The following is a 27,261-nucleotide window of genomic DNA, read 5'->3' on the forward strand; positions in this document are numbered from 1 at the left end:
GAGACTTGAGTTATCAAATAGACATCCTCGGCTGTATGGAGTTAGAAAGTAAGATGATGATTGCAGGTTCCGTGGGGGAAGCACGGAGAAGTTGAAAAACATGAAAAACTGATGCAGGGAAGATAGCTCTAGCATCGGCCACCCATACCCGTTCCCATGTTTCCAGGCTGAAGGCTCGTTATGCAACATTCCGCTTGTCGTTCCACGGGCTTCGTACTCGGGAACACATTCTTCGATTACGAATCTCATAACATGTCACAGGCTATTCTGAATCTGTGACGCACTTAGCTTGGTCTCCAACTTACTATTGAAGTCCGATGCCATCTAATATCTAGACATTAGCGCTTTTCTATTGCCTGCAGTTGGCTTCACCCGGGCAGCGCACTGCAACAAGAGGACTCGTTCCAACGCAGAGCAGCTTTAATAAGATGGACGCGAACCTGAGAAGCCGGACCATGATGGCCGCATGGCAGGCGAAAGCAACTAGCGAACCTCGACATCCTTGGGCCGAGGGAGCGTTCGATAGAAGACACGGATGGACCTACTGGAGTGCACTTTTGGGCACGTGTAATGGCTTTGACTTGTTCGCCAGGGTCGGAGAAAAAGAACCCAAGGATGATCCTACGAGAATTACAAAAATAGACCATGCGGAATTTAACTTATCCATCATGGCGTTCTTTATTTCCGCGATTCAGGGCGATGTCAAGTGAAGACTCGTACGAGATCGGAAGAATGTCGAAAATGAGGTTGGTAAGTAGAAGCCGTTCAAGCTGACAGTCCCAAAGTCTTGGACACCATCGTGCGGCGATACTGCAACCTGCTTGAAAGATCAACAGACCTACCAATAGCTTCGAAAGTCCCACAGCCAACCGACGATGTCTGGTTAATAATCAGGTTTGCGTGAGCGTGAGGTCTTTAATCATCCCGTATACGGTTGTAGTACGTATATCCATCAACTCACCGATCAGCCCACAGGATACGCATGTCATGGTATGGTTGCTTCTGTGAACGACATCTGATGCATAGTTTCCCGTACAAGGGTAACGTAACTCCCTCACGATAGGGTCTGAGAAGACCTTGGTTTACTCTTGAAAAATTGGGTTCGAAATTCACATACACCGACACCATTCGACCACGATAACGGTGGTAGAGAGCTGTAGTCGAGTCGCGAATGGAAAGTGTCGACCAAAAAATACCCTATCGGGACGGGGGGTACAAGTCGTAACGGCTCAAGTCCTTCTCAGAATCCCAGGAATCATCCAAAAAAGGGTCAATGTGAAACAGGCGCACGCCTAGCTGATACCGAATGACAGATCTGGTGTGGCTCATGATTGGGACTTTGTCGCACCGGCGTTCTGTATATAGATTGTGTAGGAGGCTGGTGAGTGCCGGATGCAACTGTAGCGGAGTTCGACATCTAGTCCAGTCCCACTTTCGTACCTACTACTGGTCTGGTAACCGGACTACGTACCCACACACGCACGGTCACAGGCCTTTTGGACACGACACCCTAGGGTCTCCTAGGGCCTACGATTTACAAGGGACCACCGTGCACAGGTTGCTTGGAGAACCCAAATACCCAACCCTTAATATACGTATCGAATGGAGTTCCTTCGCTCTGCGGATGATGGTCTGCCAACACTACCTCTCCGGTATTAATCTGCGCTCATCTGCGTCAGATATCCGTCGGACCGAAGTTACTACTGGCTACGATGTCAGACACCTGGCCTGACCATTCGATGACAGCGTTGTCATGCTTCAATCTCTAAAACCCCCAGGGAGATAAGAAAAGGTATATCCGTGTGCCGCAGCTTCGTGCAACGGAACTTGCAGTGATAACCCAGGACGAAGGTCCTTGTACATATCGCAGCAACTAAGTGTCGAATGTCCAGTGCTGTCACTCTTGTTTAGCTGTCCAATTTGAGATTTTGCAAGGGCCTGAAACGAGTTGGGACCGCGAATGAAAATGGAGAAGGTCATGTTTTTATCGTGTCGTGTGACCAGGGACGCTGCGGACCGGCCCAACGATCCTCGACCTCAGAAGCACTTAACAGGCGTAAAGTCCTAGTCGCGTTTGTAAAGTGGCAGCTAGGGTATGAAGAGCGTCATCCGTCCACTTCGAAGAGCGGAAATTGAATTAAATTCCTCCCAATCAAGAAGACCTCTTTCTATAGTACATCATAACTCGACGCAGAAGAACTCATCACATACTTGCACATTTCAATTGACATGGAACCCTTTCTTAGACCAACAGCTTCATCGTACAAATAATACCACAACGTCCGTTCTTCTTCCCACATCAATACTTGAGGCGGGTCACAGTCCTCGAAAGGTTGTACGCCGCCGAGATCAACGTGACATGCCTGCACACCCGAAGCCGAACAAAGAAGAGGTAAATTCCCCATGTCAAAGCTATGCACACTTCTAAAACTGTAGGCAGAAAAACACGTACGTGAATCCTTGCACTGCATTTCCAAGTCTATACAGAGGTAGGTCTGAACAGCAGCTCAACGACAATTCAGCAGTGAAAATGACTCACGCATCTCCGGCATCAGATATTTCTTCCGTACAAAGACCCACATGGTTAGAATAAAGCAAGAAGTCCTGTTCGGCATTCCGATCAGATGCCCAATCCACTAAACGCTGCCGTGGAACTCCGTGCCTCAAACATTGCAATCGCGCGGGTTAGCAGCGGTCGGTCGTACTCCCCAGCTCGAGTGAGCGCCTCTACACACCTGCGAAAGGAAAGTCCAATATTAAGTGAAGAAGGATGCGGATAGACGGAAGTCCATCAGCCGACCAGAGAGTACAAAGACAGAACGTTCCCTCTTTACCGCCAACTCCATCGTCCGTCTTGGTGACGTCGTAGCGGTAGACGAGATTCTGTCGAATAGTCAGTACAAGCTCAAATCAAGCCGCATTTGAACAATGACTCACATTGGATGTTAACCCTCCCCTCTCCGGCGACTTGAGTATTTGCTTGAGGGTGCTCACAAACCTCGGATCTGCCTAAACCCACACTGAAGTCAGCCCGACCGTTGGTAAGATGACAACATGAAAGGAAACCATGCGCACAGGGAGCCATGAAGAAAACAAGCGGCATGATGAGCACAGCAGAATCAAGCACGTCTGTCTCCTCGTAGCTTTGTCCGAACACCTTGAGCGTAGGGTTCCAGGCTTTCGTCATAATTTCTTCGTAGAGTGCGTCACGTGTTGCAGTACCACACCGAGCGTTGTGGACATGGAAGGGAGCGTTTTTCGACAATGCGAATTCCTGCCATCGTGCATTTGTGAGTAAGCATTTAGACACAGACGTGGTAGCAAATTACCTCGGTCGATTGCGACCCTTACGAATGGTTACTTGTCAAGGTGAGCAGAGGTACAGTGATTAAGAAGAACGTACCACAGCATGATCTATGCACGCAAACTGTCAACTGAAAAGCACGACAGGATCAAAGCGGTAAGTCTGACCTTGGAATACTGAACCCCGCACAATTCAGTGGAAGCGACGATCAAGGGCATGATATTCAGCGTACCGTAAAGTGACGGTCTTTACCCCGGACCTCCCTGTGATAAGCACATACAGACTCAGACTCGAGACTTCTTTTCCTGGCTCGGACTGACCATATAGACCTACGAACAAGGAACATCGATGCCATTAGTCCTTCGGGTTTTCGTATTGCAAAAGTAAACCTCACAAGTCAGGTTCGCGGCAATGATCAACGACGTCTGCCAGGTTGAAGGAATGGGATGAGTCCCACAAGGAAATAGGTTTGGAACTGCTCTTACAATCTACGCTAGTAAACTATCGTTTGAGTACGACGTAGGAACCGATGGCGTGTGCAAAACTTACAGATCCCGCACGAGTACCCTACACCACGGATTATACGATTCTTGACAGTGGGTTCGCATCTCTAGCCAAACAACAAGCTTACCATGTGTCATATCCCTATGACGTTGTAGTGGATGAGCAGCACCCTGCCTGAGGAACCTATAGGACGTACCAAAGGTCGACCAAACTGTTTGGGATTCGATGCGATGAGTCGCTGGGGGAAGCAACGAAGATGCGCTGGCGCACCTTCTGGCCCAAGTATATACAGTCCATCCTAATGCAAAATGTTAATTATAGGGAGGAGGCAAGTGAGTGGGACGCGTGCAGTTCGCCGTATATGTCCTGCGTACATGTGTCAAACGCCAACAGCACCAGCGATGCAAGCACGTGCACTTACAAGCTGAGTGTGATTTGCAGCTCCGTTTCCAATTCTGTGTCCCATATTCAGCCAAAGCGATAACAGATCGGAAGTGCGCCTACCTGACAGGTTTCGATCCTTTGTGTCCGTCTAAATGGGAAAGTTCAATCTCTGGAAGGTCCTTGCCACCTAATTGACCATGACATAGACCAAACACCTCGTACGTTAGATGCATACCATGAATCGTGTACCTGAGACTCAGTCAGTGACCCCGACGACGAACTGTAAAAAGTTGCCCATACATGATCTGCAAGGATCCATCAGGATTCTTATCTCTCAGTCTGTCGAAAATAAACTCCAGATATGCTGGCCCAATCTCAGAATCCGGTCCCCATGACAGTTGTAAAAGCAGAACGTACCATTGGCTTCCTGAGTAAACCCGAGACGTATAAGTGCATAAAGTGTGAATGACGAGTCACGGATCCAAGATGCACTGTGATTCAGCCAAGCTTAACTTCGAAAAAATTAACGCAAGGAATACAATCATACCGATAATCCCTAATCAGGTAATTGAACACACATCAAACATAGATGGAATGCACTCGACGACCTACCAGTTCCTAGTGCCACCAATGTACTCTGGAAGGCTAAACGTGGGGCTTGCGACGACCGCACCTGGTGTCAAGAGGTTGGAAACTGCAGTCCGCACAACAGCTTCCAGCTTACCCGTGGGCTCATATATCAACAATTTGAGGGCAAGAGCACTTCGGTTCACAGCTTCCCTCCAAGACCCTTGATACGTAGACTTGCGTATCCAGTTGTTCCAGTACTCATGGGTTAACTGAGTGGTAGTCTTTTCTTAGATATGATCAACAAAAAGCGACGACAAGTATCGCACATGGAAGAGCTGTTCCAGAAAATCCTGTGGCAGTAACAGCTTACTTCAACATTATCACACAAAACGTAGGGTGACGAACCGCATTGAGCAAGGGGTCATCTTGCGGCCTCATCTTCGAGGCACCCGCAATCAAGGCTAACCCAAATAAGGCACGCATCGCCTCGTCATGAGAAATACTCACCTTCAAGGGGGATACCCAACCTGTCTGCAAGTTCTTGAGTGGGCCTCGCCTCTGGGGCACCCACCCTTTCTGGGCATATTCTCAGGATGAACGTGACTCTCTGACCCTCAACGAGGGACAGGTTACAGCACACGGCCGGGCCAAGATGTCCCTCTTTCGACAGGTTTAAGTAGTCGATGTTCACCTCTGGCTCGGGTAGGTTATCGAGGGTAGCCTCTGACACGTAACGCAAGTCGAGCTCAAGATTGGGTGATTTGAACCGCACTTTCTTTTGGTGACAGTACTCGACGGAATCGTCAGGCAGGAAGTCAGTCGTGTGCTCATCACGAGCATAGTTGAATGCAGGGGCACATTCCATTCTGAGAGAAGGCAACGCCAGCGGATGACCTTGGTCGTGTGACTGAAGTAAATATGCGCCACTGTAGAACCCAAATCGAGGCGTACCTCGACCCGCCGGATGAGCCAAAACAATGGAGGGGACCGAACTGTCACCATCATTCCCATGGCGAGGTAAAAAATCTTTGGTGCTCGTGTGAGCAGGATCCCATATGCCAAGCAAACTTTGTGGAAACTACTACCTGTCACGTTAACTACGCCCTCGTCGTTGAGGAACCTACATATAGGATAGTCATAAGCAGCTGTCGATGGCCCTTCCATGTGGCTGTCAGTGTGACTTACTTCGTTTGCAGAATGTTAGAATTAGGGTAAATAGTTTTGTTTCGTAGCGAATGGGACAGTTGGCGTGATAGAGAAATGGCCGCCCTATTAGGTGAGATATGTTCGTAAGCCAGTCAACAGAAACGAAGAGGGCTGACCTTGTACTTGTCGAGTATGCGTGCAAACACGGACGGCGAATCGAAATTTGGAATGCAATAACTTTCAACTTGTGACAGACAGGATGAAGTCAATCTCTGTACAATATCACGAGCGTCGAGCACAAGGCAGGGTCACGAAACAGACTCCCTGGGGGTGGGAAACGCTAGTAAAATGCTCCGAACCCACCTGAGCCATCCAAGCTAATCTATTGGAATTTAGCTCCGCTCAGCACTGATTGACATGAGCACGAGAAGACACTTACGAGTGCAGCTGTTCTCAAATTGCCGATGCTATGTGGCTGAATGAGATAAGTCAGCTCGGAAGGAGTATGCCATACACACATTGCGTGGTCTGCAATTGGGATGTAATCTCGTTCTACAGTTGGATCTCGTACGTTCATGATGATAAGCTAGACCGTGATGATCGACGACGATGAGTGGCAGCCGTGCGTGCCACGCTGGCGCTGATAAGCCACGAATGAACGCCAGCCTGACTAATAACTTTGTCATGGCATATAGACTTTCTCGGACCAATCACTGTGCGTTTAACTATCAGACAGTTGTCAGCCTGAGTCTATATACTCATAGTCGGTACAGGGAGAGAGAAATGGTAACGTTGTTCTCCTAGTGCAGAAGGTTAGGCTCAGAGATTCTAGCCCTCTGAGATGGTGGGGTCGGTGGGAACGCCGGAAGCGAATATGTTCAGCACGTCAAACGGGGAAACATCGCTGCAATACCCAAAATTCCGCTAGATTAGTAGTAGTACAGGGGGCCCCGTCACGTTCGTCGCGAATATGTGCACACACGTTGCTGCAAGACCTGAGTGTGACAGGACGTGAAAGTTTTGCCTATAACGAATCAGACGTGCGCGCATTTTAGCATAGGTATGTAGACCAGGCCAGGCTTTGCACTGGCTTGTTGTCAATGACCCTTCATTGGACTCCAAAGTCCGGGTACTGAGAAAGCTTGTTGTTACGGTCGTCGGACACATCGGATTCCATTTAGCACGGTTGCTGGGCCAACCAAGTGGTATGGCGCTGTAGATTCCTGTCGAGGGTAACTGTGAGCCGATTACAGGGCGGAACCTGGGCCACTGCCCTCCGTTTGTCATCAGACGGCCGCATCATGTGGGTGTGGCAACCTGACGCACGTGTGTATTGCACTGCAGTTTACAGCAGTCGCAATTGCTGTGAATAAAAACATGAAATATTCAACATGGACAGATGCAAGCGACGCTCAGAAGCACTTACCACTGTCAACTACAGCATCATGGGATTCTGAGAGTGTTGACAGACGTCAGGCCATCAACGTTCGGCTTCGGTCCAAAATTGACAAAGGGTGCCGGTACCGGGTTATGTGTAATGTTACCGAATACGGTATCGGCCTACTTTTGAAGTTCCTGGGTTCCTTGCCCCAGGGCTCCTATCTTAGTGTGTAGGCTCCACGGCTAAACTCGGGTCCAGTTGAGATTATTTTACTAGCCTAATTTTCAATGCCCTTGCAGAAACAGATAAAGAGTGGATCCAATGACAGTCCAACACCCAGGCTTCCCATTCCCCTCTCACCATGACGGATACCGAACAAGGACACCCTCCAGTCCGTGCAGCGCTCCAGGACTATGAGCGCGACCCAGGTAACAAGCCCCCCTACGTGCTCACTTTTGCCGAAGTAAAGCTACTGGGTATCGCCGGTGTACGTCCTCCAATCGCTCTCTACAGAAAATAACCCCTGACGCTATTCCTCGTACAGGTCGGATTCTTCCTCGACGGTATGCTCACATCGTCTTCCTTGATGTCACTCCTCGGCTGACCATCCCGCAGCTTATGATCTGTTCATTATCAACGTCAGTGTCCTTGCGTCAGCCGTTTCCCATTTCGTTTACCTATATTCCATTCGCAGCCCGTCTCCACCATGCTTCAATACAGACTTTACGGAGGTAAAAGTCTTCCAAACAACCTCCAGGGTGTCTTGAAGGCATCAGCCAACATTGGAAGTGTCATTGGTCAATTCAGTTTCGGTACGTGTGCACACCACCTCTTTTTCAAACTCGTTTTCAATTTCTGCCCCACGTCGCCTCCAGGTTACATGGCGGACGCTCTCGGCCGTAAAGCTATTTGTATGTGGATTCCCCCTGTATTAAGGTGACCCTCGAGAGCTCAATATCATTTTAAGATGGAAAAGAACTCATGCTCATCATCTTTGCAACGATTATGTGCATTTCATGTCCAACGAGTCAGTATTCCGAACATGTCTGATTACGCGCCACTGACGTCTCCTCAGACGACCTATCCCCTGACAGTTGCTTGATATGGCTCACTATTTTCCGAGTCATACTCGGTATCGGAGTCGGTGGCGACTATCCCATGTCCGCTTCGGTCACCAGTGATCGGGCTGTGATCCGCAAACGAGGTACCCTTCTTGCATACATATTTGCCAACCAGGGATGGGGAAGTCTTGTCGGCAGCTTGGCCACCATAATCGTTCTTGCTTGTTACAAGCATGTCATGAATGATGAAGGCGAAACGTCCAAGGTCGATGGGGTATGGAGAATCGTCATCGGCCTCTCATTGATTCCCGCCTTCGGAACATTATACCAACGTCTGACCCTTCCCGAAGCTGAGCGTTACAAGAAAGCCAAAAATGCTACTGTATTCGAGATAGACGATGTCAAGGAACTCAAAGAGGGTGTCAAGGTGTCTAGTCTTACCGAAACCGTCGAAGAAATCCCTGAGGATATCCAACGGAAAGCCCACTTCGGGGGTATGTACCATAATCGGTTCTATTTCTCCGCTCGCAATGATCTGATCGGCATCTAGAGTTCATAGAGTACTTCTCCGAATGGCGACATGCCAAGATCCTGATCGGTACTTGTACCTGCTGGTTCCTGCTCGATATCGCGTATGTTTTTGTCGCGTTGTGCCTCGGGAGTAATACTGATCCATGTTCAGTTTCTACGGTATCAACCTGAACCAGAACGTCGTACTCGAGTCGATCGGATATGACGGCAAGACTGGGACGGATTGGGAAAAGCTATTCAAGATTTCTACTGGCAACATCATTATCACTGCTCTTGGATTCGTGCCTGGTACGGCCAATGTTTTAGTCGTTCGCAGGAACTCCTAACGCAGCATGTAGGTTACTATGTCACTGTCTTGACGATCGAGAAGCTCGGCCGGAAGGTTATTCAAATTCAAGGCTTCCTCATGACTGCCCTTTTCTGTACGTGACACCAGTCCCCGTATTCGACGCGGTACTCATTCTTGCTTCAAGTGGGCATCCTTGCTGGCAAGTTCACAAGCTTGGACAATGCTTCGTTCATAGTCTGCTTTGCATTCCTTCAGGTGGGCTCTTCCCATGCATGTTTTGCATCACCCTGATCTCCACCATCCAGTTCTTCTTCAACTTTGGGCCTAATGCGTGAGTGACCCCTGTTTCCGCAGGCCATTTATCCTAACCCCGCGTCGCCTTTCTTCTCCGCCGCGCCCAGCACGACATATGTAAGGCTCTCTCTCCCTACCAACTTAGCTGGCTTTACTAATTACATCTCGTAGTGTTACCCGGCAGAAGTATTCCCCACCAAATACCGTGCTACCGCACACGGTATATCTGCAGCATGTGGAAAAGCTGGCGCCATTATCTCCGCTCTCGTGTTCAATACTCTCACATCGTCGATCGGAACGCCCGCCGTGCTTTGGAGTAAGACCTTGCATTATCCTCACATTTCGCAGCGTCGCTGACATTAGCATGTAGTTTTCTTTGGATGCTGCCTTGTTGGATCTGGTACGTTGTCTCCTCTTTCAGATCCGCAGTGCGACTTGCTAATACCACTGACTTTAAAGTCTTCACACTCCTACTCCCCGAGGTCGCCGGGCGCGATCCGGATGCCATCCTTGCCGAAGAGATCAGAGAAAAGCGACTGCATCAAAGGCGCTGAACCTGTAGCGTGTAGCGTGACGCCTCTAATGGCAGTACGTGTAGCCCTTTTTACTAACTCCCCTACGACCAAGTGTCGTTCGTTGTACATACACTATGACATCCTACCCATATCAAAACATTTTTTCTCTGCTCGAAAATGGTCCATTCGGCATGTGTGCATAACACTCCGTTATTTTGCCCGCGGCATCTTTTCATTCATCTCATTCGGAGATAGATCCAGCTGAAGTCAAATCAGAAAATCCCAAACCGGGGTCGCAAGGCTGCCTGCCGTTAGTCTCCCCTAGGCAAACCAAAGACTCGACGGGTAGCGATCATTCCCTCGCCTGCCGTATTTCCAATCTAATTGGCAACTTGATTGAGGATCGTTCCGTGGGTCCTACAGCTTTAACCCCCCTGAAAATAAGTGGTAAGCGAAAACACATTCACCCATTTAATGCCTCCAGTCTATTCCTTCGTGTGAACCCCTGACAATGATTGGAGAAAACGTCGTAAAGGGATTTCACGTGACCACCATGCAATGGTATCACTAATACAAGTCCGAGAGTCGGTTTGCCTTCTGCTTGTCATCGCGTGGAGTCTTGGATATTACTCTATTATTGCCTGTCGTAAGTTCTTGGTTTGGGTTTCATGAACTCTCATGGGACAGGCGCAGCTCCAGCTTCCCAGTTTCCCCTTAGCAACGGTTGACATTGCAGGGAAAAAAAACTGTCACACGAAACGGGTGCTCACACGACCACCAAGTAAACATGTCAGTGGTATCCCTGCAAGTCCGAAAGTCACCGAGTCTGTCTTTTGCCTACTTATCATCACATGGAATCCGCAGTCCCTTCCCTACAACCCTTCTGATGGTTATCTTGGGTTCATGAGCCTTCGTGAACTCCCATGAGTCTGGTACCGTTCTGACGTTCCCGTTCCGCCTGACAATGATTGACACTACAGGGAAAGAAAACTGCCATACGTCGTAAACGTGCTCACGCGACCACAAAGTGGTATTCTGGGGTATCTGTAAGTCTGTCTTCTGCATGTCACCGGGTTGACACGGCAGGAAAAAAAAACTGTCACACGTGGTAAACGTGCTCAGTGACTGAGTGCTCACACGACTGCGAAGTAGGCGTGCTAGGGGCATCACTGTAAGGAAGGTAGGTTCGTCTTCTGAATGTCATCGGTGGAGTCCGCGGTAAGACAACTTCTAAGTTTGCGACAATATTCGTATGACATTGAGTGGATGTAAGTGCATTTGAACTCATGGGGTATATTTTATGCAGCTCCTGATATGTACATGAGATGTCGACGGGACATGACAGCATCAAGAATCAAGGCAGGAACAGGCTTCCGAATGTTCCGCCTACGGAAGCAACTGGCCGGCTTATGTGTTCAAAGTACCTGCCCCCATTATCCACCCAACCGCTTTCATTGCTACTTGCGACGATGAAATCTTCTGGCTTTACTTCCTGGGTCTCCTTCACTAGAGGTGAATTTCGATGCCGCCTGAGCATCCATTTTCACGTGTTATCAAAGTGGGTCACAGGTCTAAATACAAACCTGTGCGACACAGTGATTTTGAAATTGATCTCACTCATCTGTGCCCATGGACTGGCGTTCACTACGGCTCCCGTGCGCAGAGAGGAAATCTAGAGGGCGACGGAAAGCACAGAAACGGCCGATGCAATTACCCAATCCCATTTGCGAGAAGGTAAGGATTGGTTAGCGGTGAAATTGTAACGGTGGACAGAAACCTTGCACGGGGAGGCTCGCAGGTGATTGTCTTGAGATTTTTCAACCACAAGTACAGTGTAGATTTACAAGCTCACAGAACATGAAGTGTACAAAGCAAACGACGCTACTGGACTAGTTCAGAAGTATCCCTGTGGGTGGAACGAAGAAGCCACAAGCAGCTCAGCTGAGAAAAGTCGGCAGATGTGGAGGTATTGAGAGCGCCGACGCCAAACCTGCCCGATAGCGTGTCAAGCAGGGCGCTCCAAAACGCAGCGGCGAGAACGAGCCTCCTCGAGTAAGTCGTTCATTAACTCAAGTTCGTCAATGATCTCTGGGGAAAGCTTCCGCCCCTTCGTCACGGTAAGTAGATTCTTGTTGGAAACGATGTAAACCTTCTGGCGCGGTAGATTTGCTTCTTGGAGGTTGCGTTGGACAGTGGCCCGCGTGGCCGTAATGAACTGCTCACGTGCCTGGACGTACATTGACTGATATTGCGCACCATCGTCTTCGTCAGGGTCGTACCCCATATCGTCTATGATGTTACGGATATGGGAGTCCGCCTTCGAACGTACAATGTACGTGGGGATTTGGAAGCGCTGGCAGTTGGTAAGGATGGCAATATCCGTCTGGGTGAAGCGGTTGTCGAAGAGGACAATGATGCAGTCAAAGACAAAAAGACCTTGGTTATTGAAGTATAGCCAGTCTGGCTGAGAAAGGGTCCCTGCACCGGGAATATCATACCATACGAAGGGATTGTCGGAATTGGGGTCCGGGTAACGACCGATAGTGGATGTCGTTTCCACAACACCCGCTCCAGCAGCACCCCGGTCCTTGTTACGCAATCCGCGGAGAGCGTTGATCAAAGAAGACTTGCCAGTTCCAGCAACCCCTGCGACGGCGAAGTGGAATATGCCCTCCTGGTATTCCATCCTGGCTTTCACTGCATCTACCTCTTTGGGAGTAGGCAAGACGACAGGTTGGATGCCATTTCTAAGTCGCTCCTCCGCATCCCGCCGAGCTGCCTCAGCGGCCTCTACTTTGTCCGTGGCAGCTCTATCCGCTGCTTCCTGAGCAGCCTTCCTCACGAAGTCTTCCGGACTCTTAGCTTTAACAATGGCGTTTAAAGTCGGATTTGCGGATTTAGCTCTGCCTCGAAGTGACTGCAGAATGGCTATCAGGAACCCTATCGCCTCAGTGAACATGGGGCCGACTGGCACGACTTGTCCCATTGTCTAGGAGGATGTTTAGTTGAGCCAACGGGAAAAAGTACATGTGTTGGGACGTACCCTATGCGAGATGAGAAGCGAGATGAGGGCAAGCCTTGCAGGTTTTGGGGTCGAGCTTTATATGCACACAGCACGTCTTATCTAGTCCATCTAAGTTCCAAGGATCACGAAATCAGTTCGTTTGTGGACTGTGCGGACGGTGTACGGCGATATCTATGGAAGGCCGGACAATCGCGCTGCCGAACAGGCATGTGCTCTCGGTGGAACGCCGGAGTGCATCAAAGATTCAAGAATTTCGGACGACAGGACTTGCAGTCATTGGCAGTCGCGTCGTCAACTCCCTCTCACTAGGTTATAGTGTTTTAGTACGCTGGACATTCGCTGACGATGTTGGTATGATGTGGAAGACTTCGGGAGACCCTGCATGTTGGACTTGGGCGCGCCTCACCTCACGGTCTCCTACTTGAATCTTGGGGGAAGTCATTCGCTTTGCTTGCTGTAGGGCTCCCTGTGACGTACGAGATGTTCTCTATGGTCCCCCTGACTTAGACGTCCTCGAAGGGGACGTTTCCGTCAGAATCACCCGTCTTCTGGGCTCCCTATGACATGTTCCTTGCTCCACTGCGTACGAACGATGCTTCGCCCCTGAGGTTCTTCAAGCTCCCTCCTACCCCCCTGCTACTGTATGCGCTCGCCTTCTCAGCCATTTGTTGCACTTGGCCCCCACTGGTAAAGGTTGAAGACAAGTTCAGTACGAAATCACGTCAGCGACAGACGATGACATCTTATGAAGTTAGCCTGGTATTATTATTATATGAATAATTTTATCGTGGCACGTTAAGTCTCAGCCTTTCTGCTGTCTGGAATCACCCACCGATCCCTTCACAGTCAGGCGTAGCAGTGGTATGCCCACGCCGTCTGAGCACTCCTCCCGTCCGTCATTTAAAAACGATGGTGAATATTCCGCTATGGTGAAGCAGTGTGGTGTAGACTTTCTGCGGATGTCTGGGCTGTCTTGTCGACGTTCACTAATGTTAACATCATTGAGCAGTTGGCGGGTGACAGAATCCATCGGCTTGAGAACATCATGATGATGGATGCGAGTTGCCACTGAGCCTTCGGTACTTTCTTCTCGCGGCTTAAACCCATGGAGGTGCGTTCACCTGGTCTTCTCCTTCGTACACTTTCTTAATATTTGTCCACAGGATGCACCTGATTCATATAATGCACAGGAATTTCGACAAGCGCGAACCTGGGCATTCCTGCATCAGCAAATCATAAGTCTGCTTAACCGTGCTTGACCACTTAGCAGCACCTGTCAAGCACGTAAGTAGCATAAGCACGTTAAGCACCCACATTGCCAAGCATGCATGACCGCTAAGTAACTTGGCGAATGTTTAAGTGTGACTCAAGTAGATAAGCATCCCAAGCAGCTAAGTTACTATGGAATTTGAGCATACAATCAAGTATACTACAAGTATGAATCTGATAAAAGCGAAAATGCATGATGATCGATAAATCTGTTCACATAGAAGGTGGTAAATGCATCGTAAGAATGATGCGGCTTTATGGTTCTGGGAATGGGGTGGGTGCTGTACAAGGGGACAAGGTGTGCCGCACGATATATGGTGTCTACATGTATGACAGCGGTGGCCAGGTGATGATTTGCAGTAAGGGCCAGGCGTACGATCCACATCCCCATATCCACATCTGGGTCATCCCTGACACAGTCAAACCACTGCACTACTGCGCATGGGTAACACTTGCTTTGGGAAACGAAGGAAAAAAACCCAAGGATACGCACAACATCCAAACCATGCATCCCCTTCAGCCCTGGATTAGTATTCACAAATGCATAGTCATACCAGGGTGGCCTGTTCTGCCACAAATGACACGAGTGGATATACTCATGCCGCATGCCACCAATACCACTGATATCACTTGGCACATAGAATAGTGCAGCTGCAGAATTAACGAAGGTGATTTTGTTGCCATAGATGGGGCACTCAGATAGTGGGATGTCACAGAGATCGCGGTAGTCTTCAGCATCGGCTTGTTGAAGCAGGAACTCCTCCAGAATGGTAGGGAGATGTGATAGACCGAGCTCAATTGCAAGATCTGTTACGGTTCTGGCCTGCTTCATTTCTGAATGCAAGAGGTTGATTTTGTGAGCCGCTGCACTACTCAGGTTAATAAGGTACATATGGGTGGTGCGAGTGAGTTCAACATGTGCCTCTATGGATGTTGGGCAGTCCACAGCCTCACCATTGTCTTCGTTATGGGGACTGGAACCTAGGACCTGTGATGTACTGCCATTCTCTCTGCCATCTGTTTACTTCATGTGAATATGATGAAAATCAATATGATCATCCAATGACCGACCTTGAGTTGAAAGGAGCTGCATAGTTGCCATGAGGCAGTTTCCCTCTAGCATCCCTCGTTTGTTGAAATCCCTTCGAGAGGCCACCAACTTATCTAAGCACTGATTGATAATGAGCATTTGGCCCAGTGGCTTGTTATGATTGGTCCGCTGGTATGGGTCCTTCACAGCATCGATATGCTTTGATTCGGTGATTGATGTGCAAAGTCCATTCGGCGCCCCAAATAAATGTATAAGATCAGGGTAGTGTTTCATCGCATGCTGGCGTGGTAAGGAAAAAGTTTGAATGGTACCTGATTGGCGAAATATTTCCCGGTACTTGTGAAAGTGGTTGATGGTATCTTGAACTGCAACCAAGGTTTCTTCAGTGAAGACATTGTGACAGACCAGGTATGTGAACTCCAACAAAGCGTGAAATGTTCACACAATCTCTGTTGGTACATGCCCCTCAATGGCAGGTAGATACACCTATGTATCGAACATTAATGACAGACTGTATAAACAACCTGATCTAAAATTACCTTCATTAGTGCCTTTGAGTCGTTACCAGTCCACTGTTTGAAATGACGGCCCTTGGGAAAGTGACGGAGCCCTGTGAAAGGCACAACGGCCACGATTCTAAGGTATCCTACATGAGGAAAGAAAGAAATGTAAATTAAAGCAGATGTACCTCTGGTCAATATCATCTAAGATCACATTCACCTTTGTTGTGCCATGCACAGTCTTCAAATAGCTTTCAACCCACTCGACCAAATGATCCTTGAACATCCCTTTGATGATCTGGTGTAGTATATCAGGGGCAATGAGTTGGTATATATCGGCATGGGGAAAACTGCTGGTGAACGGCTGAAATCGGTTTTCAGGACACAGGCACAGTGGAATCTAAGTGAAACAATACTTACAATTGTATCACCCACAATGCCATACACATCCTGTAAGGTCTTGAGATCAAACTCCTTGATCAGTGCTTCTGCATGTTTGTGACTCTGATAAAGTGCATCAGTATCAAGTTCCTGCCTCATCACAAGACATCTGAGATTCTAGTTAGTTGATAGTAAGAGTTGGAAAGTAGAAAAACATACTTTGCACACCACCCTCGCACAATACATGCCAGAAGGACTTGTTCCTCATAATCAGCGATATAAGGGCCGAGTCCAAAAATTACATGGCGATAGTGTCCATCACCGAACCACATAACAGTTGGTTTGGTCATTGCAGGCTTGAGATTTTGAAGGATATATGTGAGTGATGAATGAAAGAGTTGGTGGCAGAATTGTCAGAATGTGTTGGTGGATGCATTCTCTTTGTCGGCTACAAGTATATCTCTCATTAGCGCCATTACTTTCCTATGTATCTATCAGATGCACTTACTATGTGGGATTGCAAGGAAAGCGATGAGAGTGACACTATTGCAATGTGCACAATGAACTTTGTTGCTCATGTTACCTATTGAGAGGTAGAGGGGATAATAATCATTTTGACCAGTTGCAACTGACATGGTTGTCTTGTCACTGCCAAGGATGATTGGAACAAAGGTTGACCCATGCATGGTTGAATCACGAGAAATTATGTCCTGTTATTTGCATGCCATTAGTACAGTGCTCAGAGACATAGAAGATAAAAGACGCACTGCTTGAGTCCACACCCAATCACCAGACATGAAATCCTCCCACTGTCTCTTGTCCGTTGTGCTCTCATATTCCCGAAACAGCTGGTAATCCATGTCTCTCGAAAAATCAGGTTGGGAAAGCATATCGTGAATAACGTCTTTAGGGTCCCGGAACCAAATATCGTACATGGCATTCATCCATGATGGGACATTATCAGTTGGTTGTTCACTGGTATAGGATATGCAAAAATTCTCCCACTGTACATCACCAAGTATAGTGCGATCAATCGTCTTGTACATTTCAGCGCTATCTTTGAAGACGGGCTGGCTGCCAGCACCAAGAAGTGTCGCATTCCAGAGATCTAGTAACTCGTTAATATTGGCTGCAGACATCTGGCTGCAGGTGAACAGGAAGTCAGCTAGCTTGAACTCCAGGTGACTGGAGTATGGTGACCAATCATTAGGTTGCTTTTCAGAAGGAGTTTGTGGGGATGACTGTCCAACTGGGAGGGGGTTTCCAGATGAATCACAAGGCTGCCCTGTCAAATAATACATTGGTAAATACTTAATTTTTCACCCATACTGCATACTGGTGAGGTGTGGGTGATAGTTCCGATAATACTTGTCACCTTGTCCAACAAACTCTGCCAGAAGGGTTGGATTCGAAGGGCTTGTGGATGGGTCACTATAGTCATCGTTGTCCGGTCAGAACTGGAATTGTTCCTCTTCAGGTGATGGTACCTGATCTGGCTGTTCTACCTGCACGGGGATATTGATAGGCGGAAATACTGGGTGGTATATGTTGATGTGCTGGGTTAGGCCCGACTTGTTTCTGAACCATTGACAGCAGCCAGGTTTTGTGCAGGGAATCATATCTGAAAGAAAAATGATGAGTAATGGGAGTTACTGTGGGACAGCAAAGATTTGCCAACTGAACATAGAATCAAACTAAGCCAAAAGAGATGGCACCAGGTGTACTTTTTTTCTTCTGTCTCTTCGTCTTCCACCTTCACACACAGCCAACAACCCTTTGCACTGTGAGATATGGACAACCAACCAGCCACAGAGTGCCCACAGGAGACACTTGCAAGTGGTCGCCTGAAGTGCCAGGTGGCTAACATGCATCCCGGTAGGATCGTCCTTGACAGCCAACCAAGAAGACGGACGAGTGTGGAGAAGGAAGCTAACAATGAATGCACCTGGGAAGCCCTTGCCAAAAAGGTTGCAGTGCTGAAGAGAGGTTATCAATGGATCGGTGAAATTGAGGATGAAATGGAGGTCAACCAAAGTGGTGTTGCCGCTGGCACTAAGCCCATCAAGCCATGTCCTTGTCCTTGTCCTCGTCCTCATGCTGTTGGCAGGCAAAGAAATGAGAGTGATGGCAGTATCTATCATGCTTAACCAAGAAAACATGAGGCTGATTTTTTTTGTAGGGATGAATGAGCCACTTACCCCCCTAGCTGACGTGGAAGACAATGCTGGACCTGTAGTGATGAAGGGGAAAGGGACAAAAGCAGCAAAGGCAAAATCACTACATGAAGCGATAATCTCCACACGCAACAAAGTATCCCCACCATCAACACATGACAATAGCATCGGCACTAGTACTGGTTTGATGTGCGTCTTACTTCTTAACATGTTCCTCCTAACTGAGGCAACTCTTTTCTTTGCGAATGTCCTAACGACTGCCAGCTCTGACAATAAACTGACTTTATCTAAGCGTGTCAAAAATTGGGTGAACATCATCAACACAAGCTCTATGCAATCTTCGAGTGCCAGTGCCAGTCCTTGCACATCAGCTGCACCACCTCCATCCACAAGTACCCTCGCTACAAGTACTATCAATGTCGAGTTCTGTGTATTCAATCTCAGCTCTCCACTGCCAAATGATCCCCAATACAACTATGAGTTCGAATCCCAACTACCAGAAAACTTCAACTTGCTACCTGATCGCAAAGATGGAGAAGCTAGTGGGCCAGTGAGACCTCTGGCTTTGGACGTCCCTGCTCTTCAAAATGTTATCATTGAGTATCTTTCATGCTGAAACAGTTTTTACTCATGCAATGGTAGTCTCAGTGCACTGCTGCAATGGCTGAGGAGTATGAGGCCAATGATCCTGCCACCAGACTCACCAACATCAAGAGGAAAGTAGCCGAGTTGGAATACATCTCGACCTCTGAGGTTGAGGGCAATGGCATTGATGATAACTGTGACAATCTAGACGATGCCATCTGTGTTTTGGGGCACAAGAATGCTGCAGCCAAGGTATGTGCTGACCACCTTTCTCCATGTTCCTTCATCTTTTATTTTCTTTCAGTTGCATGTCATGGTTACAAAGGGCATGCCAAAGAAGATCAAGATACAAGCTTGCGACTCTATGTCCAGCTTATCAGCCACATCTACTAGCAAGAGATCTATCGTAGCGAGTGATTCATCGAGTCAAGTGCAGACCATCCCTGTGCAAGTGCGTTTCAACAATTTGGATCTCCCCTCAGATCTGCATAAAGATCAGAAGTGGAAGAGGGAAGTTATTCTGACGCTAATCCTATGGGCCAGAAACCAAGAGGATGCATTCAACATCGCCAAGCAAGATATTTGTGGGGCTCTACAGGAGATCATGCCACTTGTATACCCCATACTCAAGAACATGGCAGGTAGCATTCTTCCCAGCTTGCCCATGGTTTCTGTCGTAAGTCCATTTCATTCTGACTTCATCTGTAGCTGACCATGTTTGCCATAGGCATCTCAATGCTTGTGTGATTGGAGGCACAGCTTTGCCTCCACGGCTGTTGTGCAACTCGTAGCTTTCTTCCTCAATCCTCAAGACCCATTGCCCACCGACACTGCAAAAGTATTACTTGATCATTTCACATTCTTATATGAAGACCTCGACATGACTGTTCCTGAGAAGGCCTTCCACTCCATTTTTGTGCAACAGCTGCTGCTGAGCAGCCATTTGACCACAACCAAAGGATATGTTCAAGTCCCCACTCTTGACACTTCGTCTTTGGCGAAGCATGGTGTTGTTGGTGCTCTTGGACTTTGTGCTGCTGCGGTAACATTTATCGAGTCATTTTCATAGCTACAGTATTGATTAGTTTTTTAGCTCTCACATGGCTTGAACCTCGTTAGATCTGGTGATGTCGAGCTCAAGTCCCCCATCAATGTCAAAGATGGTATTGCCAAAGTGGCAACGAGGTTTGTGCAGACCCCCGTCAAATACAACATGGCTTTGGGCAAGGATAGCAAGACTGCGTGTGCATTTTCAGACCAGAATTGGGGAGCCCCAACGAGGAAGTTTATGGGGGCCACCAAAAGAAGATCTATTGCTCAGCTTCAAGCCATTGTAGAGCTCGCCCTTGCTTCGCTTGCAATAGGGCAAGAACTCGACCCCAAGCTGTTGAGTGATGCAGGATCTGATGACAAGTATGCACTTATCTGTAGGTTTTCATTCCCTACTGCTTATACGATCCACTGAGTCCACAACAGGATCTCTAATACATCTTCCCAATTGCTATCACTAGTTTGTCTATGTTTTTCAATCCCTCGATCTTACTGCCATGTAATTTACTTCACCTCTACTTAGCATGTGCTTAGTGGATATTAATTGCACTTCGTTGCTGCTTATCTGCTTGACGGAACAGAACCAGCATTATTTCAAGTAAGAAACTAATAAGCTAAGCACACATTAAGTAAAAAATAAGCAGTGCTAAGTAAGTATCCAGCAGAAGGATCTACTTATCCAAGCAGACGGCTGCTTGGCAGTTGGTATGATAAGCAAATGTTAAGTAGCTGTCAAGTAAGGATAAGTAAACTCGTGATTTGCTGATGTGACACCCTCTACTTTGCCACAACAACTGAATTGCCTCTGCCCATATGAGCATTTCTTGCGCTTCATGTGCTTTGTTGTGAGGTAGTGTGGATGTCTGGAGCTGTATAGTACATCACGGACATAGGGAGGATGATGAATGGGACAGGAGCCCTGGAAAATGATGGCTTGACTGCTGACATCACTGACGAAAGCGTTAACATTTGACATTTACTGACTTGTTTTACTGCCTATTAGCTTGTCTCAACATCACTTGGTGTTAACTTGGCAACGGCCTTCGCACTGCACTGGATTGGATTGGATCAACGGACTATGTTCCAGAGTAGCTCAGGTCCTACCCATCGTCCCTAATTGTTTATTGGACAGACGAATGCATGGGAGATGAGCAGAACATAATAATGAGTCTGACATTCACTATGCTATCTGATAGCATGAGTTATCGGTGTCATCGTCAAACTTGTCACGCAAGTTCTCTGGACATGCCTTACTCCTTGCTGGTGCACATGAAATGGGAAAGACTGCTCCTACACTCACTGTGTCTCACGAACTTGGAGTCTGCAAGGCACCGTTCTGTCTAATGCACAGTACGGAGGTGAAGAATCCATCCTCGTCTCATGCATTTCGCTAGGATCTGTCCTGTCAGTGGTTGGGCTGGGCCGAGCATTAGCTCGGTGGAGGTGAGGCAGGTGGAGCCACTCACCCATAGGCCGGAACCCTGTGGCTGTGTGCCTGCCAAATGCCCAACCCCGAGAGTGGAGGCCTCAGTTTCGGATACAGCATTAGCTAGGTGCTGGGATGCAATTTGCTCAAAGGCTCATATATATACTTGATAGGCTAGTGATTTCCACCGTCCGGCAATGCGAATGATTTCTGGGTTTACTTTCTTGGCAAGGAAGAAGGAGGCTCCGCCGATACGAAAGGAGTGGCCAAAGTGGTTCCCCCATCCCCACGCTGATAGGATGCTGTTGATGTGCTCCATGGCACAGGATTTGACCATGGGACAGGGAAGACCTGAGGAGTCCCTCCATGAGAATAGTGGGTCTGAGGCTGATGCTGGTGTAACCATGGCCATGTTACAAAGGGCTACCAGAGGGCAGAGACTACCCTGTTCATTCAGGAAAACTGACTGTGATTCTCCAGGTTTGGCTGTTTTGGCTGTGGGTAGGTCTAAACGGGCATAGGGGGAGCCTCTGAGGTCTGTCCTGAAGAAGGCATTGCCTCTTGTGAGATGATGGCTTGGATTGAAGGCTGCACGTGATACTACAGACACTTCACCAAAATGCATCATCCCAAAGAAGGCACATGTCAACATTGCCCAGATGCAGGCATCAAATGGGTCTGATAGGGTTAGTGAGGCTTTCAGGGCTGATAGCATAGCAATTGTGATAGGGCGACAAGGAGGGTGATGGCGACACACTCCGAGGTTCTTGAGGCCACGGAGAGACCAATTGATGTGCTTGAGGTGGGAGTCATCAAGTGGAGCAGGCCATCCTTGTGCAATGTGCCATGCTCAGACTGCTGATAGGTACTTATGAGCAACAGATGGTGCTACAGGTTCAAATGGCACAGAGGTGCCCGAAATTCCCAATTCAGGTGATGTGGGGTCTGAAGCTGCCCATATGGCAAAGGAGTGTAGTAGTGAGAAGGATGCTGGGAGGCGCTCAGCTTCGGGGATGGAGAAAATGTCACAGAAAATGTGGAATTTGCAGATGCCTGATCCATATGCTGCAGCATCATGTAGGGAGGCACAGGATGCAGTGGCTGCTATTTGCTGGATTATTGGATTGGCTATGGTGGCAGAGGGGGGAGTGTTGATGCCTCTCCACAGGAATAGTCATTCTGCAGCTCTACATTCTGGACAAAGTGGGGATGGATTTAGCTGCAGTGCAGAGGTGTTTGTGGTAGGAGATAGCATCATTCCTATAAATATTCTAACATGTTGGCTAGGTAGGGGGGGATTGGGGGATAGACTTGGGTTGAGGCTGCTGGGAAGCCAGTGAGGAAACCCTTGATGTCGCCACGGGATAATGCATTGGCAATGTTGTCCCGACTGGGAACATGGATTGCCTGCACTGCTACATCTAAGTTGGCTTGGAGAAGGTACAAGCGGCAGAGGACTTCGTTGATCTGATGGCTGCGGGAACATCCCTTGTTGGTAACCATCACTACTCCTAAGTTGTCAGAGTGAACTAGTATATTGTGGTGATGTGAAAGTGCAGGTAGGCCAATGTGTATAGCCATTAAAAGGCCTAGCTCTATGGAGACTGCTTTGGCCCATCCTATGTTGAAGGCCTGGTCCAGACTGACCTGGAATCCTGGCTTCCATTTCCATATGGCCCAGTAGGATCCTATTGTAATTCCAATTCCAAAGGAGGAGCTTGCGTCGCCCCACCAGTCGATGTCTATTGGGTCTGTATGACTCAGTGATATCTCGCTCTTTGATCGGGTTAATAAGGTATGTATCCATGGTAGATCGCTCCACACATAGTGTGGAGATGCTCGTCAAGCACGCTGTGAGCAGAAGGATGTTGCGAAGATGGATAGTGAATGCAGGAAAGGGTGGATTAGTGGGAAGATGCAGGATGCATGGACAAGTTTTCTGTGGAGGCTCTCGGTCTCTTTCTGAGTGTGCCGAGAGCCTGGGGCTAGCCAGCTCTCCAGTAGTTGGATGAGACATGTCCGTTTTCTGATGGTAGAGCTACAGTCTTTGTTTCGAGATCCCAGTTGAAACCAATATACCACTGGCATGAGGCTAGTGGGCAAGTCTTTCATTCGCTCCATGGCATGCCGGCAGCTGATGTTAGGTTTATGAAGTCACGTTCTGTCCAGGTCTGGTCTGGTGTGCGGAAAACTATGAAATCGTTGACCCATTTTTTTATTAGGTGAAAGCCAGCTTCGTTGCAGATTGCAACTAGCATGTCCACAACCGAGCCAAATACTCCAGCACTGGATGATAGGCCGAACATTAGCGCTCTGTCTACATACACAAGACCTTCCCATGCTATGCACAGAGCTGCTTGTTGTGATGGGCAGACTGGGACAATGCGGTAAGCTGATTCTATGTCGAAGGTGGCTGCTAAGGAGCCCAGTGGTAGAGAAAGGACCAATGCAGCTGTCTCTTCAAAGGTTCCCCAAGCCGTTGGAAAAAGGTTTGCATTGATACCAGAATTGGTGGATGATGTCGATGGATCGTCTCTGGGAAATGACAGGTCCTGGATTATGCAGAATTTGTCTGAGTTCAGCTTTGGCACTACACCTAGAGGTGAGGTGTGAAAAGGGCCAATTAGAGCTTCGAGCTTGAGGGGCAAGAAGCCTCGTGAGTAGCGGCCAGCTCTCTGCTCTGAAGTAATGTATGCTTCGACTATAGTGGGGTGGGATAATGCTGAGCTGTGGTTGTTGAAATATACGGGTATGTGCAGGGGGTTCATGAATACCAACATCAAAGCCTGTCCATAGGCCAGAAAGGATATGGGACCAGTCACTTAGGATATCGTATTTACATAGTAAATTCTCAATGCAGTCGGGTATCAGAGGAGTTGTGATGCAGCATGGATCAGATTCTGGGGTGGCAGGATGCAGCTCCATGGGATGACTCACCACAGACTGAACAGCTGTGCACATTTCGACATTCAGGGCCAAATGAGCAGGAGGAGTGTGCAGCCCAGTTGAAGCAGAAGTGACAGCCATCAGGCACAATAAGGGTATGTTTGCTCTTTCCATTTGATGCAAGGGTTGCAACTGGTTTGCCTGCTGCAGTGGATGAGGCTGTGCAGCTGGATGGTAAGTGCCCTGAGTGGCCACAGCAAAAGCAACAACCATGATTGTTGTTGGGATGCACTGGCCTTTTACAGGGGAAGGAAGGAAGGTCATTCAGTGCTGCATGCTTGGTGGTGGTGGCTATAGTCAAGCTCTGCACAGCGAGGAGTGCACAGTTGTTTGCAATGGTTAAGGCCGCCATGTCAAGGCCCGTGAGGTCATGCTCTGGGTTTGCATGTGCAATCTCGCGCTGTTGTATATCATAGTGCATGGCCACTAGCCAGCTGTGTGATGCACTGATACCGGTGACCACTTGGTGGTGGGATGCCAGGGCATTGGCACGTTCTTCCCCATGGTGGAAGCGAGTACGCTCTTCTGCAGTGCATGCAGCGTTTATCCAATCTGCAGCAGATATGGACAGTTCATTCGCCCGATCGAGTGACTTTGTCGCAAAGCCCTCCGGTGTGAGGATATAAGCTGCGTCCTCGCCTTTCATGTTCACTTTGGCATGGGCCGAAAGGGTTAAGAGGGAGTATGGTACATAACGGTACATTTTGAATGCTTCTTCGACTCTAGACGAGATTGCTGTGGAGCGCCAGTCAGACTGTGCTCAGTAGGTTCAGAGGTAACAATGGGCAAGGTCGTGGCAGTGTAGCAAAGTGGCAGTACGGTGGAAACAGTATTACGGTGAGCAGAAAACGGTTACAGTGTACGGTGACGGTTAAACGGTGTGGTGGCACGAAGGTGATAACCAATCCATTGTTTACGAATAGCATGGGAACAAGGTCAAGACTTACGAAGGCTTAAAGGGCTGACTTTGAGGCCCGGTCGAATTGGTGGGAGGACAATTCGTTTGGCATCCTCCTTGTGGGAGGTGGCGGCTTCGCGAATTCGCTCTAGGGTCATTGCATCGGCCACTAATGGTGTCTGAGTTCCAGTGTTATGGTTGCCTGGGGGAGTGGGCTGCTCCTGGTCGCGTCGGTTGTTGAGCTGATCCATTAAGGCTGCTATAATGGCTTCGTATGTTGCTGGTGTTGGGGGGTCCAGGTTTGTTGTCGTGTGATCGGCCGGTGGGTTGGGGATATTGGCTTGGCTGGTTGACTGCGCTGGTGCGGTCAGCTGGACTTGTGGCTGTGCAGCCTGCGCTGCGTGGGGCTGAGTTGTCACTGAGTCCGATGACTCAGATTGGGTTGGTTGTTGGATGAGCGGCGGAGGGGGTGGTGCTTGGGACTGATTCCTGGTGGTTTGTCTGGTCTGCGGGCGCCCTGGCTGCGACGGCTGAAGGGTCTGATGGGGTGCTACTGCATCAGTTCCGGACACTGTAGTAGAAGATGGTGCACTGCTCGAAGGGTTTAGTTGGAGGCCTAGGTGTTGATGCATTGGGTTATTGTAGGAATAAAAGGAACGACGAGTGAATCGAAAGGAATGACAATTGGGCGAGGAGCTGGAGTGGGAGCAGCGACGGTCTGTTGGGGGGTGTTCGTCTGATGCAGAAAGGCAGGGTGGCAGTGCTTCAGGCTTGTCGCTCGGATGGACGTTTGCTACCAGAGGTAACCGGCATCTACACTAGACAGAAGTCCTTGCCGAAGCTTTCAGACAAGCAATAGGCGAGTAAACATGCACATCACACGGTTTTCATTCACCCGTTTGGTGAAGTTTCACACTCGTATCTTCACAGGGAAGAGGTTCAGTCACAGAATTGACACCAACTGAAGTTGAAAGCCCTCACGGTGGGTATGGAAAAGTCGGATCACACGTCATAGTTGGTCTGAAAACAGTCAGAGGAACGAAGCGTGTCCGAGACCATGCAATGTATTGGCCGATCAGACGCATATGCATCATTCTACGACTTGAATCGGAGACGTACGTTCCACTACCAAAGGGCGATGTGCATAAGCGGGAGGAATTGGTCCAAAATGTTGCGCTGGGTGACCTCGGTGCGGCTAGCGTACGACCACAGGACGATCAGGATATCATGAACGTCATGGGCAGCCAATGCGGTCGGTCGGAGATCACGGAAATCTGCGAAGAAGTGAGCGAAGCTGTGAAAGGTTACGTTAACCAAGGTGTCGCAGAGGTGATACCAGGTTGTCCTCTTCAGCGACGTGTCACCATCGATGAACACGACAGCCTGGTATCACCCCGTATGCAATGCCATTTGTTGGATTCTTGCTGTGAGAAGCTTGACGTCGCACTGGACAAGTACATGTTGGATATCGAATGATGTATCAGAGTGCGCTTCTCAAGTCGCTCACAGCATCGACAGTTATACTTGCTACTAACAGGGACAAAGCCGCTGTCTGTGGAACAACTGATGTCGTCTTGCCACACTAGTGATTTCGTATGGTCGCTCAGCGCTTTGCGACTTTTCAACAACAACAGGTCTCACCCGGATAATTGCTCAGGCAGCCCAATTATGCGCCAATGTCGAGGGACTCTGACTTGGTCCAGGCGTGCTGGAATGATCAACAGAAGAAGGGGAGAGAAGGTCGATGTGGGGAGTAATTCCCTGCCTGAAGTGGTATTGAGCGCCATCTGCGATTTACCAGGGCGCATTCATTCTCGCTTGCCTTCCAAAAAGAAACAAAATTGGGGTGGAAGATATTGGGGAGATGAATAGATTGTTCCTCGATGCAAAACCGTCAACTAGGAATATAAGTTCAGAGGGCGGATTTGATGGCGGTGTGGTGCATGTAGCATGCAACAGTGCGTGTCCTCTGTTTCA

The 27,261-nt window shown here is 48.7% G+C and overlaps 6 protein-coding genes across 6 annotated transcripts; 3 read left to right on the forward strand and 3 right to left on the reverse strand.

Moving 5' to 3' along the window:
* Positions 1-2,620: 2,620 nt before the first annotated feature.
* Positions 2,621-5,627, reverse strand: F5J12DRAFT_896828 (Six-hairpin glycosidase-like protein; the record flags this gene model as incomplete). The annotated part of the gene is made up of 19 exons (XM_051747977.1): positions 2,621-2,735; positions 2,801-2,883; positions 2,938-3,005; positions 3,076-3,274; positions 3,537-3,567; positions 3,625-3,633; positions 3,699-3,797; positions 3,854-3,871; positions 3,936-3,949; positions 4,005-4,106; positions 4,230-4,263; positions 4,313-4,441; positions 4,493-4,556; positions 4,610-4,683; positions 4,740-4,748; positions 4,805-5,031; positions 5,089-5,112; positions 5,168-5,223; positions 5,270-5,627. 19 exons carry the CDS (start codon positions 5,625-5,627, stop codon positions 2,621-2,623), a joined length of 1,713 nt encoding a protein of 570 aa, XP_051596027.1.
* Positions 5,628-7,408: 1,781 nt separating this feature from the next.
* On the forward strand, positions 7,409-10,018 carry F5J12DRAFT_929482 (major facilitator superfamily domain-containing protein; the record flags this gene model as incomplete). Its single annotated transcript, XM_051749496.1, has 16 exons — positions 7,409-7,776; positions 7,834-7,852; positions 7,905-7,927; positions 7,984-8,101; positions 8,165-8,200; positions 8,257-8,316; positions 8,365-8,844; positions 8,901-8,982; positions 9,033-9,169; positions 9,220-9,303; positions 9,355-9,425; positions 9,476-9,501; positions 9,572-9,581; positions 9,636-9,780; positions 9,835-9,864; positions 9,894-10,018. Exons 1-16 carry the CDS (start codon positions 7,651-7,653, stop codon positions 10,016-10,018), a joined length of 1,572 nt encoding a protein of 523 aa, XP_051596028.1. The 5' UTR covers positions 7,409-7,650.
* Positions 10,019-11,811: 1,793 nt separating this feature from the next.
* On the reverse strand, positions 11,812-13,297 carry F5J12DRAFT_857679 (P-loop containing nucleoside triphosphate hydrolase protein). Its single transcript, XM_051746742.1, has 2 exons — positions 13,023-13,297; positions 11,812-12,968 (listed from the first exon to the last, which is right to left on the reverse strand). The coding sequence occupies exon 2, from the start codon at positions 12,963-12,965 to the stop codon at positions 11,985-11,987; it is 981 nt and encodes a 326-aa protein (XP_051596029.1). The 5' UTR covers positions 12,966-12,968; positions 13,023-13,297; the 3' UTR covers positions 11,812-11,984.
* Positions 13,298-14,433: 1,136 nt separating this feature from the next.
* On the reverse strand, positions 14,434-17,824 carry F5J12DRAFT_907277 (uncharacterized protein; the record flags this gene model as incomplete). The annotated part of the gene is made up of 13 exons (XM_051748905.1): positions 14,434-15,080; positions 15,144-15,290; positions 15,345-15,741; positions 15,769-15,810; positions 15,864-15,960; positions 16,013-16,188; positions 16,245-16,374; positions 16,425-16,561; positions 16,685-16,688; positions 16,710-16,915; positions 16,973-17,490; positions 17,574-17,595; positions 17,693-17,824. 13 exons carry the CDS (start codon positions 17,822-17,824, stop codon positions 14,434-14,436), a joined length of 2,655 nt encoding a protein of 884 aa, XP_051596030.1.
* A 246-nt stretch (positions 17,825-18,070) lies between these two features.
* Positions 18,071-20,783, forward strand: F5J12DRAFT_962761 (uncharacterized protein; the record flags this gene model as incomplete). The annotated part of the gene is made up of 7 exons (XM_051749957.1): positions 18,071-18,275; positions 18,385-18,929; positions 19,022-19,216; positions 19,269-19,640; positions 19,692-20,006; positions 20,058-20,391; positions 20,549-20,783. The coding sequence occupies 7 exons, from the start codon at positions 18,071-18,073 to the stop codon at positions 20,614-20,616; spliced, it is 2,034 nt and encodes a 677-aa protein (XP_051596031.1). The 3' UTR covers positions 20,617-20,783.
* Positions 20,784-26,023: 5,240 nt separating this feature from the next.
* F5J12DRAFT_907278 (TIP49 C-terminus-domain-containing protein) lies at positions 26,024-26,977 on the forward strand (the record flags this gene model as incomplete). Its single annotated transcript, XM_051748906.1, has 4 exons — positions 26,024-26,086; positions 26,215-26,738; positions 26,771-26,838; positions 26,892-26,977. 4 exons carry the CDS (start codon positions 26,024-26,026, stop codon positions 26,975-26,977), a joined length of 741 nt encoding a protein of 246 aa, XP_051596032.1.
* Between the last annotated feature and the right edge of the window lie 284 nt (positions 26,978-27,261).

Source organism: Pisolithus orientalis (assembly GCF_024613125.1).
Source record: "Pisolithus orientalis strain OTSU chromosome Unknown F5J12scaffold_44, whole genome shotgun sequence".
NCBI lineage: Eukaryota > Fungi > Basidiomycota > Agaricomycetes > Boletales > Pisolithaceae > Pisolithus > Pisolithus orientalis.

Coding starts and splice junctions, on each gene's coding strand:
- F5J12DRAFT_857679 (XM_051746742.1), bottom strand. CDS start 12,965: ATGGGACAAGTCGTGCCAGTCGGCCCCATGTTCACTGAGGCGATAGGG.